The following is a 20,478-nucleotide window of genomic DNA, read 5'->3' as shown; positions in this document are numbered from 1 at the left end:
CGTACTAGAGCGGCTCCGACGACCGGAGACAAATTCCTTGTGTGTTTTTGGACATACTTGGCAAATAAAGATGATTCTGATTCTGATTTTTTGAGGTGGTACCTTGTGTAAAAGGTTAGAAAACCCCTGATTTAAGACTGGATTTGTTTTGTATTATTGTTTTGGTTTGTTTTCAAGCCCAGTAAAAGCACTTTGTAACTCCTCTATGTGAGAACTTGCTTTGCAACTGTCAATCAAAATGTCGTCGTGATCTCGCGGTCGCAGGCTGCTCTCGCGAGAACCTGTCGCGCCATTTCAAGTGGAGCAAGTGACGACGCGTGGACGACGGCGAAGCGGACAAAGTCAACCTCGGCGACGCTTTACACGTTTTTTGTTGTTGTACCTGCCGACGAGGAGCTGAGTGTCGAGGTAAAAGACGACTCGTCCGCTCGACAATTTGGGCCGGAAGCGAACCAATATACGCCGAACGCGGGCGGGCGGTCGCGCAGCCAGTTAGCATCTGGTTAGCACGGCGAGCTAAGAGGTGGCTTGGCGCTGCGCGGAGGCCTCGCCGATGTTTTAAACGAAAAGAGCGAAACTGTCACCGGCTGAACCGACACCAGGTGGACGCTGCTACTCAGTGGAACACGACCGTCCTCAAATTGGCTGCTTGGTATCGACGGAAACTCGCTACGTTCGCTCTCGCTAAAGCTGGCCACTGAACAGCCTCATTTGACCGCCATTTTATAGCCGTGTGTGTGGAACATGTCAAAGATGAATTTTTAACACGAGAGCAGCATTAGCAGATGGTCTTTTCAAGACCATTCCAGTAATTGTCGTTTTGTTGTGACAAATATTAAGAACGTTATGACTCCACGTTTGGTGAAAATGCTACAAATTTCATTATACAAAGACGACAAAAGCGGTCGAGATTTTAGGTGGGACCGTTTTGTTGAATCACAATTGCAAACTTTTAACTTTCATTTATTTTTGATTCTATTTTCAAAAGGATGGTGTCGTTGTAAAGCTTGCCAAACAGAGAAACGGGCAACATATACAAGTGATGGCTGTTGAGTAATTCTAGAAAGCCAAGGGATCAGATTGACAAAAACGTAGCTAAACAAAATAATTAATGGTCAAGAGCCGAACAGAGTTTGCAGATGGCGGTCAGGTGTTTTGTGGTTTTGAATTTGGGACTCAAAACATGCGTTGAAAAAGAATCAAATTCAAAGTCGAGAATGAACAAACGACACGATCTCTTAAAATGCTAATAAGGTATACACGGAGCACAGTTAGGAGGCCTTTCTAGTTGAGAAAATTCAAGAAATTAGTGTTGGAAGTGATCATGGCGGGTTAGAGAAACGTCACGAGCGACCTGGCCAGTGCTGAATCGACCAATTTCTATGACATTTGGCAGAAACATAAAAACTAGTATAAAGATGCGCTAATGGGTTTGAAGAATGATCTTACTCACCTAGACGTTTATGAGGGGCTTTGGGAAATGTTGTCTGAGAATTGTAATGCATGTACTTACTTGTTGGAGAAATTTCAAAGTCGCGATTAAAACTAGGACACGTGTTCTACGTCATAGGTAGTAAATACTTCTGCATGCAACTTCTCTGATCACTAGCGAGCAGAGAAGTTGTTTTATGTTGATTGTCAAAACGACTAGCAATGATTTAAAATCATGTACGTGTGTTTGCAGTAACATGGCGGACGACCTGGACATCGAGGCCATGCTGGAGGCTCCTTACAGGAAGGTGAGCGTCTTTTTCCGTCGTGCGTTGCTCCTCACAAACACTCGGATTGTCCAAATGTAGGCCCACCGACCCCGCCTCCGGTCCGCGAGAGCTGCTGTTGATTGAAGGCATCAAAACTGAGCGTTGGTCGCCTTTTCCCAAGCCTCGGGGCAGGAAGTACCGAGAGTACTTCCTCTCGTTCCATCCAGCGCTCAAGACACAATAATAGCATTCCCCCCGGCCAGCCAGTTGTCTACGAACGAACTGACGTACACTTGTCACAAAACGTTCGGGTTGGGCTTTGCTGGGGTTTTACTTCCCCCATGTTACCACCAATTCAGCTCACGCTAGTAGCCAGCTGCAGCTTTCACCCAACAATCTAAAAAACATGACACAAACGTGTTGCTTTAATGGTGTGGTTTTTTTAAATGGGGAATTAAAACAAAAACAGGACTTTAGTGCTTAATGTGCAAACAAAAACATGCAACACAGTATGACAGGAACAATAGCGAAAGGACATTGAAACTTGGCATTCCCACGGTACTAGAGGGCCCGTGGTGCTACAAAAGACAGTAGAAATAATATCAATATAAAGTCTAAATAAACTATAGTATATACAGTATAAAAAATATTAATTGACTGTGCAAATATCAACGGTCAGGTGACGTGTGCAACATAGTCAAGGTCAGAGAACAAAGGCAAATAAGACATTTATAAATCGGATGACACAACCCCAATCCTGCTAAAGTGGCTGGTGTGACCCTGAGTCGTGCGTGTGTGCATGTGCATCTATATGTTTGCGGTGCGTCAGAGTTCAGGTGGCAGAGGACAGAAGAGGTAGAGGGGGCAAAGCGGGCAGAGAGTTCAGATTCCCGACAGCCCGATGAATAAATGATGGCAGCGGACTGGAGAGGCTGTGTGACGGGCGGGTGGCATCCCCCGCGATGCGGAGGGCTTTGCGAGTAGTGTAAGTAGAGGGGGGGAAAAGACTGTGATTGGCAAAGGTTGTGAAAATGTTTTTAAATGTAATATTTGTTTCCTATCGAGGTGTCTTCATTTTAGTTCCGTTAGTCCGGCCTAAACTCATAAACGCACAGCCACGGACCGACTGTATTATGATGTCACATGATGCTCAAGTGCAGTTGCACAACAGGCTCCTTATGCCTCTTTTATTTAATGCCTTATGAGTTTTTTTTATACTTACAAGTAATGCTAGGACGGCCAAGAATAAAAAAATGCTAAGTTTAAACTGAAATTTATGTTGTCTTGATTCCCTGAAAATAGTTTGCTGCTCAATTTTTTCTTATGTATTTATACTAGGTCTTGAATAAAGCAAAAATATAATTAATCTGAATACTATAATTATTTGATACAATTTTTAGTAGGACACTAAAATATTCAATAGTTGCAGCTGTATTCTAGACTATGAAATGATGTCCTTCTTTTTAGGAGCTCCCTCTATATATACATGCACGATGGCAGAGCATCATTGCAGCAACGTTGGAAAAGAAACTTGACTTTCTATTCATGGGATTTGCCAGTTTGTGTACCAATAATGTCGAAGTGCAGTGTTGGCTTCATGTGTCAAGTGAGTGCGAGCATGTGATGTTGTGATGGCTTAACAACTGATCAAAAAATGGTGTCTCGTTGTAGACTTGATTTCTCACCTGTGAATGCCAGTGTGATGTGTCACAGATGCAAAGGTAGTAAAAAGTCCCATCATGCACTGCTCTGCTTTGGCCCCTGCTCCCCGGTGAGAAGGATCGCGGAATAGGAGGCGGCTGACAGGATAGCGGCCGTTAGCTTCTCGGGGACGGGCCGACCGGCACCCGGTCGACGCGCCCTCTGCGGGTTTGACCAAAGCCGGCGCTGTTCTGTGTGCCGATCGGTCCAAGCCGGAAGCTCTGTTTTTTTTAATTGCCCCGCCCAACCTCCCCCCCTCCCCACGTCCTGTGGCCCTCCTGGCGGTATTCCTGCAGCCAAAGGCTGGGCGGCGTGAAGACTGGTTACCGTGGCAACGGATGCGGTGGCATTCAGAAGCTAAAAAGCTCGTGTCGTGAAGTCGTAGGGTGGCGACGAGTGGATGAGAGGTGCGCAGGTGCCCGCCCGCGTCGCGGTGGCGAGCTTAGTGAGGAAGGAGGTCGGCCGGCCGCCCGCCCACGCGAGTTGCTCGTTGACTTGACGCAAGACTCCTGTGTGCTGCAGGGCCCTTGAGAGGCGTCCCAGCGCAGCACCCACAGAGGAAGAAGAGTCCCGCCGCCTCGCCGGCCGCCGTCCTCTGCTGCGACCCCCTCCCCCAGCACACTCAAAAGTCTGTTTGAATGTCACTCACTCTCCATATTCTCTCTTGCCCTGCCCTCTCTTCCCCGACTCCCCAATGTCGCGTCCGCCTCCTCACGCTCTTCTCTGTCGACCCCGCTAGGACGACAAGACGGCCAGCCCCGATGGCGGGGACGAACAGGCCAAGAGGTACTGTACCACCCGCCGCCGTGTCGCTCTGCACGTCTCTCCGCCTGTCGTCTTCCCTGGCATCCTCTTAGCGCAACGATTAAACACATTATTTTAATAATAGATTTGTCAGTTAGCCATTATTTAACTTAAAATTGTCCAAATCCTTCAATTTCAGTCAAAGGGACCCTTTGAACATGTGCATGCCTATTTTCACATAATCTGTTCTGTGTTAAACATAAAGGAAAATATACAGTAATCCCCCTCCATTGGTGGGGTTTGGTTCCAAAACCCCCCCCCAATACCGCGGATACGTGAAAATCCGCGGTATAGAAATACTCTTTAAATACACCCTACACATTTTTTATGGAATTTTCAGCACTTTAAAAACTTCTTAAAGGTCTTTAAACACATTTAAAACAATACAAACCCATTCAAACATACAGTGGGTACGGAACGTTTTCAGAGCCCCTTAAATTTTTCACTCTTATGTTATATTGCAGCATTTTTTTTTTAAATCATTTGTTCATTTTTTTCCTCATTAATGCACACATAGCACCCCATATTAACAGAAAAAAATGGAATTGTTGAAATTCATGCTGATACAGCCATAAGTATTCAGACCCTTTGCTGTGACACTCATATATTGAAGTCGGGTGCTGTCCATTTCTTCGATAATCCTTGAGATGGTTCGACACCATCATTGGAGTCCAGCTGTGTTTGATGATACTGATTGGACTTGATGAGGAAAGCCACGCCCCTGTCTGTATAAGACCTTACAGCTCACTCACAGTGCATGTCAGAGGAAATGAGACTCATGAGGTCAAAGGAACTGCCTGAAGAGCTCAGAGACAGAATTGTGGCAAGGCACAGATCTGGCCAAGGTTCCAAAAAAAAAACTTCTGCCGTACTTAAGGTTCCGAAGAGGACAGTGGCCTCCATAATCCTGAAATCGAAGACGTTTGGGACGACCAGAACCCTTCCTAGAGCTGGCCGTCCGGCCAAACTGAACAATCGGGGGAGAAGAGCCTTGGTGAGACAGGTCAAGAAGAACCCAAAGATCACTGTGGCTGAGCTCCAGAGATGCAGTCGGGAGATGGGAGAAAGTTCTAGAAAGTCCACCATCGGTGCAGCCCTCCACCAGTCGGGGCTTTATGGCAGAGTGGCCCGACGGAAGGAAGCCTCTCCTCAGCGCGAGACGCATGAAAGCCTGCATGGAGTTTGCTAAAAAACAAAACAAAAAAAACACCTGAAGGACTCCAAGATGGTGAGAAATAAGATTCTCTGGTCTGAGCAGACCAAGATAGAAATTGTTGGCCTTAATTCATCACCTGTCCACTACAGTCCCAACAGTGACGCATGGTGGAGGCAGCATCATGCTGTGGGGGTGTTTTGCAGCTGCAGGGACAGGACGACCGGTTGCAATCGGAGGAAAGATGAATGCGGCCAAGGACGGGGATATCCTGGACAAAAACCTTCTCCAGAGTAGGCTTTACACGATCAGGATTTTTGGGGCCGATCAGCAAGTTTAAAAATATAACAAAAAACAATAACCCATCACCGATCCGATCACAAGATGGAGCAACGTTTCTATTGACATGACTTGTTCAATTATTTTATATACTTGTATGCTGTATCCATCCATTTTCGGTGCAGCTTATCCTCACAAGGGTTGTGGGCGTGCTGGAGCCTGTCCGAGCTCAAATGATTCTCTAGCATTTTAGACAAAAGTTAACGCACCAATGACCTCTAGGGGGCATTCAAGGATTGGAGGCTGACATCTGTTTAGGTCAAATCAACATTAAATGACAGAAATAATGCGTGCTAACTTACTGTCATTAAATTACTTTATTGCAATGACTTTAATACTGTTAATGACATGCTTACTCTAACTTTCTCACTTTCCCAGCAATATGGACGGGTGTTGTCCAGAGTTTGTCCGACTTGTTTTTGTTTTGTCCCCTCCCCCACACGCTGCGTTGCTTGAACGTAGCATGCTCCTCGTGTACATTCTTCAGGTGCTCGATCAAATTTGTTGTTGCAGCATTTAGACGACGTTCCCCACGACGTAGTTCAGTTGTGCACAGACTGTAAATAACTTGCGTGTTGTTTGTCTGAGACACCGCAAAATAGTCCCACTCCGACGATGTTTTTTCACCGATAAGATTGAAAAAACTATTGGCGGTCAGATAGTTACAGTACTGCGCAACAAGACACGTGACAAGGCTAAAAATAAACTCGCTTTTGGATTCATACGCGACGAAGACGCAGAGTTAAATCTTGTGCGGAGCCGATCGATAATGTCATTGATCGGCTCGGTCATTTATGACATGAAAGCCGATAGCCATCAAATGCTAATTATCGGCCGATACCGATAACACCGATCAGATCGGCGTAAAGTCTACTCCAGAGTGCTCCGAACCTCAGACTGGGCCGAAGGTTCACCTTCAAAAAAGACAACGACCCTAAGCACACAGCTAAAATACCGAAGGAGTGGCTTCAGAACAACTCCGTGACTGTTTTTGAATGGCCCAGACAGAGCCTTGACTTCAACCCAATTGAGCATCTCTGGAAAGACCTGAAAATGGCTGCCCACCAACGTTCACCATCCAACCTGACAGAAGTGAGCGGCTCTGCGAGGAGGAATGGTGGAGGATCCCCAAATCCAGGTGTGAAAAATATGTTGCATCATTCCCAGAAAGACTTATTAGCTCAAAAGCGTGCTTCTACTACTGATCGAAGCGTCTGAATACAGTTTTTCTTTTTTAATAAATCTTTTTTTTCTGTCAATATGGGGTGCTGTGTGTACATTGATGTGGGAAAAAAAGAACTTCAATGATTTTAGCAAATGGCTGCAATATAACAAAGATTGAAACATTTAAGGCATCTGAATACTTTGTGCCCACTGTATATAATATATTGAGAGAGCAAGAGCAATGATAACACAATAATATTATACAAACTACAAAAAATAGAGTAACTACTGTAATAACAGTTACCCAAAAAATCCGCCATACAGCGGGACAGCAATCGGTGATCTGCGATATTGCGGGGGTTTACTGTGTTTGCGTTATTTCTGTAGAAGTTGTGATGCAGGTTCATGCTGGGAAAATGATCTTCAGGAGAAATAAAGCAAATGGTCATTTGCTTTTTCTCAAAGGCAATGGGGGATTCGGATCCTGTCTTCCTTTCCTGTCAATCTGTCTGTGTTGTCCGTCCGTCTGCATTTTGTCTGTCCTCTGTCTGCTCGTCTTTGTTCTTCCAGTTGGCCTGCTGTCTGTCCTTCATTTGTTTGTCTATCTTCGGCATCCTACATGTCCTGGCTTTCTTGTCTGTCTGCATGTCCTCTCCCGTCCATCCGTCTGTCTGTCCTCGCCGTCTCACCTTTAACAGCGGTCCTCGCCACCGTGTTGTGATTGGCCGCCGCCCCATCAGGAAGAAGCGGAGCCGCAGCCGCGAGAGGAAGCGCAGCAAGAGTCGAGAGAGGAAGCGGAGTCGCAGCCGCGAGCGCAAACGCAGCCGCGAGAAGCGGCGCAGTCGCAGCCGAGAACGGCGGCGTAGTCGCGAGAGGGGCGGCCGCTACAGAGACTATCACAAGACGTGAGTTGCTCACACTCGCCGCATCTCCTGCCTCGGACATACTCGCGTTGGCATCATTTGACTGCACCTTCGATCAAGTAGCCACATGCATTTTATTGTTCTGAACACATTTTTCCTTCAGTCATATATCTCAAAAAGCCCAAATGAAAATACAAGGAAGTCCGTTCAATTTGAAATTCGATCCGTGAAGGTTGAATGAAGGCAACTGGACTGTTCTCGTTTGATGATGTTTCACCTTTAATCCAAGAGGCTTCTTCAATTCTAACATAACAAACAACCTATTGGTGCCCACCCCCCCAGTGAACACGCCCACCGAGGCATAAATGGGGAGACACCACAACTAAAATGTTAGAAGGGAAGAAGCCCTTTTGGGTTAATGGTCCCGTATTTCACCAAACCAACTTTTTCTAGTATTTGTGATGTTGTTTCTATGGTGCCTCAGTAAACGTGAAATGTGGAATAAAACGGTACCCGCATTCATGAGTTGCAGACGTTTTTCTGCCGAGAGGCCTGAAATCAGCTCATTGGAATTTCTCAAGCTTATCGACGTCACTAGCGAAGAACTCCGCCTACTTCTCCGCTCCCGAGCCGGCGCTGTCAACATGAGGATGGAAGCAACCAATCAGGGGAATGGGCGCGGTCTTAGCCAAATATGGAAAAAGTGGATACAAAAGTGGCTCAAACTGACGTAGCTGTTTGTTGAAATGAAATTGAAACTTTTATCCTAAGTTCGTGTTAAGAGAGTCACCGTACGGAGGTCGAAATTGCCAAAAATACGGGACCTTACAAGGTGAATCGTCTTCAACAAGAACAGTCCCGTTGCCTGGATGCAACCTTTGCGGATTAACATCACCTGGTTGACTGACAATCTGCACAGACATGAGATTAGATAGGGGATAAGTGAATGTGTGTGCAGGTAAAACGGTTGGCTAACTCATTCTCCCCATTAATTGGAAGTTGGACATCGTCTTGAGTCATTTTCATCGACACGTTTCAGAACATTTAATTCTCCCGAGTTTTGGTTTTGTAAAATGTTGTCCATTGCCGTGTTCTCCCTAAAAAGTCAAAATGCAAGAAAGCGGTTATTGTGTTAAAACAAGCTGGACTTTGGGGGGCGGGGGTAATTTATAGACCTACCTTGTTTTCTGCATTTCTCGTTTTCTCTTTCTGACTTCTGGATAGCCATCAGCTCATGATGCTTTTCAGGAATCCAGCCTCTATTTTATGGACGACGGTGCCACAAGAGCTGCAAGTGACTGCTGCGCATACATTTACTTGCTTAGTATGTCCACGCCAGGTGGATTTGTTCAGCCGCTGTGGCTCAAACAGCTGGCGCTATTTTGGGAAAAGCTGGATAGATGAGGGAAAAGTGATTAATATAATAATAATATATATATAATCAACTGAAGTTAGGATGTGAAATCACAGTAACTTCTAGTGATTTTAGTGTCACTTCTTTCTGGTTCATATTTTTCTGAGAAATCCGACGTGCTTGGGTTCAAAAAAGTATTTAACTGCTTTGAAAATCAACAAAGAGGTCAGCAGGAAAGGAAATCCTTCATTCGTGGGGTGACTTCTAGTTGTTTCTAATACGGCGTGGCGTGACAGTGCACTTGCGGTTAAAGATACCGGTTTTACTGTCGGAGAGCAGCACCAGCAGGAACTTGTTGTGGCCTGTGTGCGCAGGCGGAAGCGGTCGAGGAGCAGGAGTCCCATAAGGAGAGAGAAGAGTCCCATCAGAAGAGAGAAAAGTCCCATCAGACGGGAGAAGAGTCCCAACAAGTCAGTCTTGACGAGGTGAAAAGCGACGGCCTGAAGCTTTTATATGTCTTCTTTTATGCTTTTTTTTGTTTTCTTTGGTTTCGCGTAGGTTGCCGGTCGACAATTTGACTCCAGAGGAGCGAGATGCCAGGACCGTCTTCTGCATGCAACTGGCTGCCCGCATTCGCCCTCGAGATCTGGAGGACTTCTTCTCTGCTGTGGGGAAGGTAAAGTCACCACGGAGCCCTCAAAGCTCAAGCTCCTCCGTACTCTGGTCATCTTATGGGTCGCCGCCACCGACAGGTTCGAGACGTGAGGATGATCTCAGACAGGAATTCGCGCCGCTCGAAGGGCATCGCTTACATCGAGTTTGTGGAGGCCAGCTCGGTTCCTCTCGCCATCGGGCTGACGGGACAAAGGCTGCTGGGAGTTCCCATCATCGTGCAGGCCTCGCAGGTAACGTGCGACCGACATCGTCCGCCCGATCGCCGCAACTGAACGCTTGTGCATCTCCTGTTACAGGTACATCGAAGTGAGATTACGGTGGTCTATTTATTTAGTGCTCATACATAATATGGATTCATGAAACACTTGGGAAAAATACTTTTCAGAGGGCAAGTTCCTGCCTGTCATTTCTACATTAAAAATTGTTTTGTGATTGTTGGTGATGTAATGTTGTGGTTTCTAGAAATGGTGAAGTTTGGGTTTTTGTCAGCCATAAGATATAATCATCAATATTATACAGACTATTTTTATTATTATTTTTTTTAATCAAGAAATATTGTGTGTATAGTAGGAGTTCTACTTTTAAATTGAACTGACTAAATGAAGCTTTTGACACGATTCTCATTCATTGAAATGAATCAATGAGGTAAATGCAAATATGTGAATTTGAATAGCAAAGTACAAATGGGCGACGGGTGTTCACCGTACGCGGATTTGCGTTTCCAGGCCGAGAAGAACCGAGCGGCCGCGGCGGCGGCCGCCGCCAACAACCTTCAAAAAGGATCGTCGGGACCCATGAGGCTTTACATCGGCTCGCTGCACTTCAACATCACCGAGGAGATGCTGAGAGGAATCTTCGAGCCCTTCGGAAGGGTGAGACACTCGCGACTAACAAACGGCAACCTCAAACGGCTGACGCCTCGTTGTGCCGGCAGATCGAAGGCATCCAGCTGATGATGGACAGCGAGACGGGGCGGTCCAAAGGATACGGCTTCATCACGGTGAGCTCCCCCGTGAAGAGGAAGACGTTTGCCGGCCGTTCTGGTGCGATCGCTGATATGGCCGTTTCAGTTTGCAGACGCCGAGTGCGCCAAGAAAGCTCTGGAACAGCTCAACGGCTTCGAGCTGGCGGGTCGGCCCATGAAGGTGGGTCACGTGACGGAGCGCAGCGACGGGTCTGCCGCCGCCTCTCTGCTGGACAGCGACGAGCTGGAGCGCACCGGCATCGACCTCGGGACCACCGGGCGGCTGCAGCTCATGGCTCGTCTCGCCGAGGGTGAGGACAAAAGAGGCTTCGAATTGTTTATTGCCGCCAGCAGCTGAAGTTTACTCTCAAACGCAACATAAAACAGAGATTATTCAAAGTATTCAAAACAGACGCATAGTTTGGCCTTTTAAGTCCGTGATCTTAATGCTAACACATCAGGGCAAGCGCCATAGCCAGGATAACGAATGGTGGGACGAATAGCAGCTACGTGGGTTCAAGTTGTTTTGTTATGTTGCGTTCAGGGACTGGTCTGCAGATCCCTCCAGCTGCCCAGCAAGCGCTGCAGATGAGCGGCGCCATCGCCATCGGCGCCATGGCCGCCGTCTCGGGTAACGCCGGCGCCGCTCTGCCTTAGCCCCGCCCCCGAGTGGTGAGCGGGCCCCCCTTTCTAACCGATGGTGTGCTTGATTGATTGACAGCTGCCATGAATCCATCCATGAACCTCAACATGAACCCGCCGGCCCTCAACCTTCCGTCTCAGCCGCTGGCCACACACTGTTTCCAACTCTCCAATATGTTCAACCCCAGCAGGTGTGGACACGCACACATCACCTGCGCGCACACAATCACCACACAAACAAATCACCACACGCACGCTCGCATACTCACACACACACACACACACACGCGCGCGCCTTCCTAGGAACTACTACTACTGTAGTAGTTCATCGCAGCAGGCACACACACTTTGTCTTCCACGGCCGTTTTTTATTATTATTTATTTTTGTGTGTCTACGTGTCAGTGAGGAGCATCCCGGCTGGGAGGTGGACATCCAGCACGATGTCATCGAGGAGTGCAACAAACATGGTGGCGTGGTTCACATCTACGTGGACAAGAACTCAACGGAGGTACGCCTCACCCTTGAACTTGTGACAGTGTGTGCGCACACGTGTGTTTAATTGCGGTTGCGGTCTCCAGGGCAACGTGTATGTCAAGTGTCCGTCCATCCCCGCTGCCATGGCGGCCGTCAGCGCTCTTCACGGACGATACTTTGCAGGTGAGACGCGTTGCCGTGTGACGTGGCAAACATTTTGTTGCCGGTCTTACGGCGCAAACTTTTCCAACATTTTGGAATAAATTTTGCTTCGGTTCGTTCGTGGACACTTGGCGTAGGTGTGGAGTCGCCGTCACTGACTTCATAAGCTGTTTCGTACTCCTTGAACGCTGGCAACTAGATCCATTCCACCATCCACACACAGATGTAATTGTGACTATTGCTCCATAGCGGAATATGCGGCCTGAGGTTGCGCCTGTGGGCTCGAAGTCACAGGAGGGAGTTGACGAGACCAGAAAAAAAAAACTTCTGCCGCTTCTGTTAATAAGTCACGGTACTTTTACTCTGTTACAATGATCTAAATGTCGCTCGCTACTTTTATTTATCAATTATTGCTTATTTATCAACTATTTCGTGCGCGAGACTCCGGCTTCCGCATCGGGCGCTGTCAATCCAATTTAAGCGCTAATGATGTTTACGTCGAGTTCACCAATCAAACGACACAAAGCCTCAAGTGACCTCACACGTCGTCTTCCATTGGGTTTCCCGGACATAGGTATTCGCACTAGATAAGCTTGCCCCGCTGATCGTCGTGCGTATGTGGCGGCCATGTTGGGACGGCAACGGCACGCTGCTGTTGTTTACACTTAGACAGACGAACAAAAACAACAGCTTTCATGTATTGTTTGCCACTGTGCCCAAACGTGGATATTTTAGCTCACTTGAGAAAACACCGTGCAGTAAATTGCAGATGTTTTTTTGTAGTTTTGACTGTGCATACACACACACACAGCAACATCAGAATTTGTATATTCATTTTATTTGTATTTTTTTGATTGATGTTCATGCTGTGATTAAAAAAAATCAAAAGTTACTCAGTACTTGAGTAATAATTTCACTGCATATTTTTTACTCTTACGCAAGTATTTTTGGGGAGGACTTATACTTTTACTTGAGTCACATTATTTATTGTCCAGTAATAGTACTCTTACTCGAGTACTACGTTTGGCTACTCTCCCCACCTCTGGAGCAGGCATCCTCTATTGCTACTCTTCCGTTGAAGCGACATCGTCGCTCATCAGATCGGCCGGTGTGGTATTTGTTGCGCCGGTCTTTCGTACGTTGGCGTCGAGGCGCCGCGGGTCGCGGCCCCGAGCGGAACCGCCGAGCACACGTAACGTCGACGACAAGAGCTGAACCGCTAGTACGTTTTGTATTCATTTGGAAATGCGCCTACAATTATCGAATTAGTTTACTGATGTTAATGTTAAATGTCTTAAGCGCTGTTAAGGATTATGTCACAACGCAAAATGAATTCACTTCAAATTCAGGAATGGCCGATGAAAACAGAAAAATATTGTACTTAATATTTTCCCAGAGGAATTATTTGGGATTAGCCTTTGAAGTTGGTATCAGGGAAATTTCTTTTTTTCTTCTCGTTATTGTACTCTTCCAGGTTGCTTAATTTATGTTAAAATCACAAAAAATATCTGTGGGGGCTCAGGGGATTCCCCCCCCCCCCCCCAAAATGTTTTTTTGTCACCTTTTTCATGCCTTTGGTGTTTGCATGTCTGAAGGATCCACTGTATACACACAGACGTAGACTCGTCTCGTGGGTCGGCCCGTTGCAGGGGTACGTCAGAGTGTCCGCCATATTGGATGTGGCAGGTCTGTTCTGTAAGCTGATGAAAGTCAATGGACTGAAGTTGAGAAACTCGCAACCCAAAAAGTGCACAAACGTAATTCCTCGCATTCATTCATAGATTTGGGAAACCTAAAACGTTATTTTTAAGTTTAGATTAAAAATGCTCAGTCCTTATGTGTAGATAAATGCCAAACCAATGAGAAGGTTCTATGCCCCTGAGAAGATACTAGTCCCAAGTGAATGGACGAGTCTGACATAAGGTTTTAGTCCTGACAAGGTTCTTATGTTCAAATGTTGTGATGAACGTTATGGTGAGGGTGTTTATTGAATTATTATTACAGGTTGGAACGATTAATCGACAACAAATATATAATTGAAAAATATTTAGATAATTGGTTAATCGTTTACAGACCTTTTTGAACTTAGTTGTCCGAATCCTGATTTCAGCCTGTCAACAGTAAATATTCTCCAATTTTTGTTATCCTCCATTAAAGCAGATTTATCATCTTTGTTTTTTCAAAATGACATTTGCAAACATCAATTTTTACTTTGGAAAACAATAATCAACATTTGTGCCTTTTTGGGGGGGGGGGGGGGGGATGTTAGATCTTTGGGAAACTTGCATGGAAGGAGAAAAGTTAGCTAAGCAACTACAAAACAAGTTGTCACTTCAGGGAAATTGAGTGAAACAGGAAAGACTTAATACATTTTGCCAAAAGATGGGATTAAGATCCGGCGTGGCGTGGCAAACGGTCGCGGAACAGTCATGAGGCATTTTCCATCCAATATGGCGGCATCTCTCCGTACGTCTCTTTTTGATGTCGAGCGCGGCGCAGTTTTGACCCGGGCCTTGTGTTTCCAGGCAAGATGATCAAGGCGGCATACGTGCCGCTTCCCGCCTACCACAACTTGTTCCCGGACGCCGCCACCGCCACGCAGCTGCTGGTCCCGCCCCCGCGGCGATGACTCGGCAAGCGCCGGACGTCTTTTGATATGTCGTGTTCGGATCGTTCAGTAAGCTACTTCCTGTTGACTTCCTGTGGTGTTGAAAGTGCGGCGGGCGTGGCCTCCATCCAGCGCGGGCCCGTGCTGTCCGTTGAGTGAGCTCTGTGAGCTGCGAGGAGGCCCGGCCGCTGACGTCAAACATTCGTCTTGGTTTTCTAATAAAATCCTTGATTAAACTTTATTTTCAAGTCACAAACGACAAGTGTCTATTGGTTTGAATTTTTATTTTGTAAACAACGTGCGTGACATCGCAGGCTTTCAAGCCGTTGTTGTAACAAACGGTGGTAAAGCCCGAGCTTACCGGCCAATCAATTGACCTGCCTACTAAACCGAGCAGCCGACAAATCAGATGACTAAATAACCAATCAATTAATTGAGCAACCTATCAAACAAGTGACAACTCATTTAATCAGCAAATTATGAGTGGAAGTCAAAATGTGATAAGCATGTAAGAAAAGTGCTATGTAAGTAAAGATTGACTGATGAGCTCCTTCGCCTGTCACTCAAAGCAGGCTCATGTTCTTCGTCTTTGATCCTGGACACCCACTTTTTGAGCGGGCTGTCATCCCCAGCCACATTTTGCGACCTTTTGAAAATCTTCAATCGCAGCCGTCCGACGACGACGCCATTTCTAAAATGGCTGACAGGAAGAGGACAGGCTTAAACAAAACTTTTTTAAAAATACCTTCAAACAAGTATTTAAATGAACAACTGTGACAAATATAGCCAATATACGGTACACAAAGAAATAAAGTGAAAAAAATTTGGATTTAGGGTTAAACTCCCCAAAAATGCATTATTTGCAGGTTAGATGAAAGTGGGCTCCTGACTTTTGACTGCCCCTCGCATTTGCTCATCCAACAAGTTCTCGCGGTCTCCAACGTGAGCAAAGCGACCGCAAACGCTGGATGCGTGTGCGAACGACAAGTCGCTATGCAATAAAACAAAAACAAAAAAAGGTCATTCAGCAGCCACGCCCCCGTGGGGGGACCCCCACCACAAACATTAATAGGGGGACTCCGCACCTCAAATTCAGAAGCAAGAACCTTTTCCGTGAAAGGACTTGCACATCCGACTGGGGTCCAGTTATTTAGCGTCATTTAACTTTGACGCGCGACACGGCTGAAAATCTGCAGCCGCGTTTCGCCAGCGTTTCTTGTGTCTTGACTCCCTTCGATACTTTGCGCGGTTCAAATAGTCGACGCAACGTGTCGCTCGCTCGCCCGTCCGTCCGCGGACTTCCTGCTTTGTGAGGCGTCGCTCGTCCGGTTCTTGCCGAGACCTTTGGCAGCTTTCATATCTCACGACGTGTTGTAACAATCGGCAACCATCAAGTTGCGGCAAAACTCACCCGACGACGAGCTGACGCAGTCCTCTTCGGACCCACTCGGGTCCCGACAAAAGAACCGCAAGTCGCTCCTGAAAAAGGACACAAGCCACGTCACATCCAGGTCCCCTCCAATCAGTTTTTTAAATGTCATTATGATCATCTTCGATGTCCTTTTAACGGGTTTGCAAGATCATTTGGGTCGGTAATGCCCAAAATGTCCTCTTCAAGCTATTGTAGTTGCTTGGCAACGTTTGGCATTTGAGACGGTTGGATTTGTCATTGCTCCGCGACATCCAAATGAGCTTTGCTCTGATTGGATCGTTCGTCTTCCCCAATTGAAGTATGTAGAACAGAACAACTCGGCTCTGATTGGTCCGTAGCAGGCCTCGGGGCGGCCAAGCGTTCATAATGGTGACATCGCGTCCTTCGATGCTGCGTTCAGAATTGTGAGAGTTTGATGGCGGCGGTTTTTATACGCGCTGACCGCGCATTCACTTCATTTGCTCCTCCCACCTACGTCCTCTCCGCAAGTCACCCTGGCTGGTTCCTTTATGGTTTTTTTTCCCCGTTTTTTTAATTTATTTTTTATTTTTTCCCCCATTCCCAGTTTGAATTATTTTTGTACAACACAACGTATGCATACGTTATAGACTGAGTAGCTTAAAACTCACAAATGCCACGTTGCTGTTTAGCTGACTTGAGTGGGAAGTACCTTGAATATTCATTGACAAAAGTACGTCACACTCAGCAATTTGAAAACCTGTCGTTTGTGAGCGGTTTTGCTGTTCAGAGGCTTTTGCATTCAATGGACAAAGCGGATGGATGTCAAACTCAAAGCAGGTCACGTACTCATTTTGACATCTGTTAAGCGTGAAACCGTAGGAAAAAAAACTGGATTCTGATGGGACAAAAAGACAACTGAAACTGCAAATAAGACGAGCGTTTACTCCCAAAAAAGACAAATGCGCCTCTGAAGCTGCTTCCCCAGCCCCCAGAAGGAGGAGGACAGTACAGTAGGTACACTCGTGTTTGCGCTGCAATTCTATTTTGGGGGGTTGGGTGGAACGGGTTAGTTTGAGATCATTTGCTTTGGGATACGCGCGTGGTCATGCAATGAATTCAACTCGGATATCAAGGCGCCAATCTGGCGTCTTGACAGCCGAGCCACACTACAATGACGGCACGATCGGGAAGGTCAACGTGCTAATGTTGCGATTTCCCACTGGCCGTGAATGCGTCAGTTGACATGGGCGCGGCGCTTGCGTGCCGTGTGCAGAAGAGCAGGAGCGCGACACGACACGAGACAACGCGAGACTTTTCACGCCATTCGGACGCTTTGGGACACTTTGTCTGCGAGGTGAGTTTTCTTTCCGTGGGCCGAAGCGCTCGTCGTGAAACTCCCGCCATTATCATTCCAAGCGGGCTAACGTGCTAGCATGTGAGCGTGCTCGGTGGCTAAGCGGCCGCCGGACCGCGGCGAGCCGCAGGCAGGCTGGAAGCAGCCGTGAGGAGGAGGAGGCTTCGACCACCGCTTCTCTCATTGGACACCTTTTATTATTGTCACATGATTGAGAATGTCGTTTGTTTCCAGAACATGTTAGAAGACATCTTCATGTCGTTGGATCAGGAACCACAAAGACACGGCCCAGTGAATTTCCTTTTCAAAATCAATTACCGGCAACTGTTCCAATTATTGGCAATTGTGGAAAATTCTAAAGTGATGTATTTCTGAGTTCGAGTGTCCCAAATGGAGTTTGATGATTTGCGACATTTTGTCAAGATGCTCATGACTTTTTGGGATATCTCGGATTTTTCTCGTATTGCTTAATTTTCCTTTTCCACGACAACGAGCACAAATGCATCTTAGTGCCCCAAAGAGTTCCTTCTTTGTGTGTGCGCGCGCGCTTCTTTTCCAAATGTCAGTCAAGTTGTGTTCGCGTTAATGCCACCGGAGGGAGCCTCGTGACGATGTTACAATGAAATCGATCAATTAGATTTGAAAAAATACAACAATTTCCATCCCTTTATTGAAAAACAGTACATTCTTTGAAATGGACCTCGCAGTAAGTGCACAAACAGATTATGATTCAGATACTGCTTTGGTTCATAACGTCAGAAAATCGGCCAAAATTGTCATTTACTTATTCCAAAGTAAATGTGGATCTTTCCAAGTCTTTTTTGTTTGATCATCAGTTTGTTTTTGTAATAAACGTATTTACTGCTGAAAGGCTGAAATTCTAAGGATTGGACTATCTGAACTTAAGTTTCACAAGGTCTCGAAGCCATTGATTGTCAAAAATCATTTTCACATAATTTGATAATCGTTTAGTTGTTGATGAATCGTTGCACCTCGACTCTTAAGTGCGAAAACATTCACAAATGACAGAATGAAATCGAATGTAAACCATTTTTGCCACCTTTTTTGCTTCAGTTCAGTGGGCACTGCGCTCGTCCTTCCGGTGCGGCCGCCTCCCCGTTTGTTTTGTGATGTCGCTGCTTAAAGCGTTATAATACTGTGACAGCCATGCTAGTTTTGTTAGCGCATCCCTGGCATTTTGCACGGTGTGTTAGCATTAAGCTAAAGAGACGTTATTAAGGCGAAGCTTTGTGCTTGATTTGAATGCAAAGGCCTGCTGCAGTCACTGTGTTTGGAATCCTTCACTCATTCCTGACACCCTAATCGCTACAATGGGATTTTTCGGGAAGTATCTAGGTCCGGTCTGTAAAAATCCCTTTTGACCAGCTGTCTTTGTGTGCGATGACGTAAGCGTGATGCGCATCCCGATGATGTCCGGCTTGTTTATGACTTGCCGCGATGTTCTTTTTCATGTCTGCGATGAGCGCCTTAGGTCTTGTCGGGACGAGGCGGCGGCGGCGGCGGCGGAAGACGAAGACGACGACGACATGAGCGGCGTGGAGTGCTTCGGCTGCGGTCGAGCGGGACACTGGATCAAGAACTGTCCCGACGCGACCGGGGGACAGCGCGGCAGCGGGCGCCCCGGCCCCAGAGGTAACCCGGCCGCGCGCGCCGGTCTTCGCTTTGTCAAGTTCGTTGGTTCATTTCGTGTCCGTGTATCTTGTCACGTCCACGCGGTCGTTTCTATCGGTCGACCGGAATCCGAGCGTTTTCCGCCGTATTCGAATAGATTCGTCGGGAAGGTTTTTCAACGCGGAGCCGTGGGAGAGTTTCTGGCTCTGCCTGTGTATGAAATTCAGCTAACGGATGCCAGTCGATGGCGACGCTTTGGATTTGACATCCGCGCAGCTTTGGAGTTGAAGATCGAGATTAGGCGGGAATTCTCGGCTCGTCCAATCAAGTACGAGCGAGGAAAAGGCCAACGCGTTAAAAGTCGGACAAGTTTAGACGCCTGACGCTCCAAAATGGCTGCCAGCAATACTGGGAACTGGCTGGCAGTCGACGTTGTCATGTACGCGTCGGCACGTCCTCACTCGCACGTTCGTTTGTGTTTCAGATGTGTTTTGCTATCGCTGCGGCGAGCGAGGACATTTGGCCCGAGACTGTGAAAGGGCAGAAGACGGTGAGGACACACACACACGCGCGCACACACACAGGACACGCCTCCTTCATCCCTTGATTTGCATTCAGGTCAATATACCAAACCAAAAACTGTTGGCCTTTTTGAGGGGAGCGAGAACACATTAATGGCATTTGTGGCTTTTTTTTTGGGGGGGGGGGGGGGGTAGTAGATAATAGCTTATCCCGGTTAGGGTCGCGGGGCGCCGGAGCCTATCCCAGCTGACTTCGGGCGAAAGGCGGACCGGTCAGTCGCAGGGCACAAAAAAGACACGGGCGACCATTCGCACTCACATTCGCACCGTCGCTGAGTGGGAACTGAACCCACGCTGCCTGCACCAAAGTCAGGCGTGTGTACCGCGACACCATCAGTGACCTTTCTTGAACATATCCCCCCAAACGATCAGATCAAAGAAAAAAGAAACAAAGGAAATGAACAAACGGTCTAGTTGATCATCGTTGCGGTCATCATGGTGGTCGCCGTGGTTGTGTTCGGGAAGGTCCGGCAGCCGGCGTTGCCGTCGCGTGGAAGGAGTTGTTGTCATGTTGTCATGTTGTCGTCGTCAGCGTGCTACAACTGCGGGCGCGTGGGCCACATCTCGCGGGAGTGCCAGGACCCCAAGAAGGAGCGCGAGCCGCTGTGCTACAACTGCGGCGAGGCGGGTCACGTGGCCCGAGAGTGCCGGCACGGCCGCGAGCAGAAGTGCTACACGTGCGGCGGCTTCGGCCACGTTCAGAAGGGATGCTGCAAGGTCAAGTGCTACAGGTGGGACGTCCCGCACGCGCTAACCGGGCCGCTCCGGCGCTTTTCCTCAGCTTTATTTCACACTTGAATGATTCGCACAAGCTTCAGGTTAGCGAAACAACCTTCAATCAAACACAGATCTTTTTGTCTTCCTTTCCCAAACATGCAATAGAAAAGCATTTGACAATGCAAATATCCCAAACT

General features: G+C 47.3%; 2 protein-coding genes across 11 annotated transcripts in view; both read left to right on the top strand.

Moving 5' to 3' along the window:
* Positions 1 to 289: 289 nt before the first annotated feature.
* On the top strand, positions 290 to 14,845 carry LOC133408645 (RNA-binding protein 39-like). 10 transcript variants are annotated; one of them, XM_061687759.1, is made up of 16 exons: positions 313 to 408; positions 1,685 to 1,739; positions 3,924 to 4,029; positions 4,141 to 4,187; positions 7,602 to 7,766; positions 9,453 to 9,563; positions 9,637 to 9,754; positions 9,831 to 9,983; positions 10,479 to 10,625; positions 10,688 to 10,753; positions 10,824 to 11,028; positions 11,262 to 11,348; positions 11,439 to 11,550; positions 11,763 to 11,868; positions 11,939 to 12,017; positions 14,522 to 14,845. In XM_061687759.1, exons 7-16 carry the CDS (start codon positions 9,692 to 9,694, stop codon positions 14,623 to 14,625), a joined length of 1,122 nt encoding a protein of 373 aa, XP_061543743.1. In that variant the 5' UTR covers positions 313 to 408; positions 1,685 to 1,739; positions 3,924 to 4,029; positions 4,141 to 4,187; positions 7,602 to 7,766; positions 9,453 to 9,563; positions 9,637 to 9,691; the 3' UTR covers positions 14,626 to 14,845. The 10 variants fall into 10 exon arrangements, with proteins under 10 accessions (XP_061543740.1, XP_061543739.1, XP_061543738.1 ...); XM_061687757.1 differs by having other exon boundaries at positions 7,560 to 7,766; XM_061687756.1 differs by lacking the exon at positions 3,924 to 4,029 and having other exon boundaries at positions 290 to 408; positions 9,453 to 9,548.
* A 2,366-nt stretch (positions 14,846 to 17,211) lies between these two features.
* cnbpb (CCHC-type zinc finger, nucleic acid binding protein b) overlaps positions 17,212 to 20,478 on the top strand; it is a 5,442-nt gene continuing 2,175 nt past the window's right edge. Inside the window, exons 1-4 of the mRNA XM_061688351.1 lie at positions 17,212 to 17,351; positions 18,844 to 19,004; positions 19,468 to 19,533; positions 20,097 to 20,295. Of these exons, the coding sequence (XP_061544335.1) occupies positions 17,227 to 17,351; positions 18,844 to 19,004; positions 19,468 to 19,533; positions 20,097 to 20,295 (551 nt within the window). The 5' untranslated portion in view covers positions 17,212 to 17,226. The remainder of the gene's footprint in view (positions 17,352 to 18,843; positions 19,005 to 19,467; positions 19,534 to 20,096; positions 20,296 to 20,478) is intronic.

This window comes from Phycodurus eques, chromosome 10 (assembly GCF_024500275.1).
Source record: "Phycodurus eques isolate BA_2022a chromosome 10, UOR_Pequ_1.1, whole genome shotgun sequence".
NCBI classification, from domain to species: Eukaryota; Metazoa; Chordata; class Actinopteri; order Syngnathiformes; family Syngnathidae; genus Phycodurus; species Phycodurus eques.
This window is presented reverse-complemented; position numbering and strand designations above follow the sequence as displayed.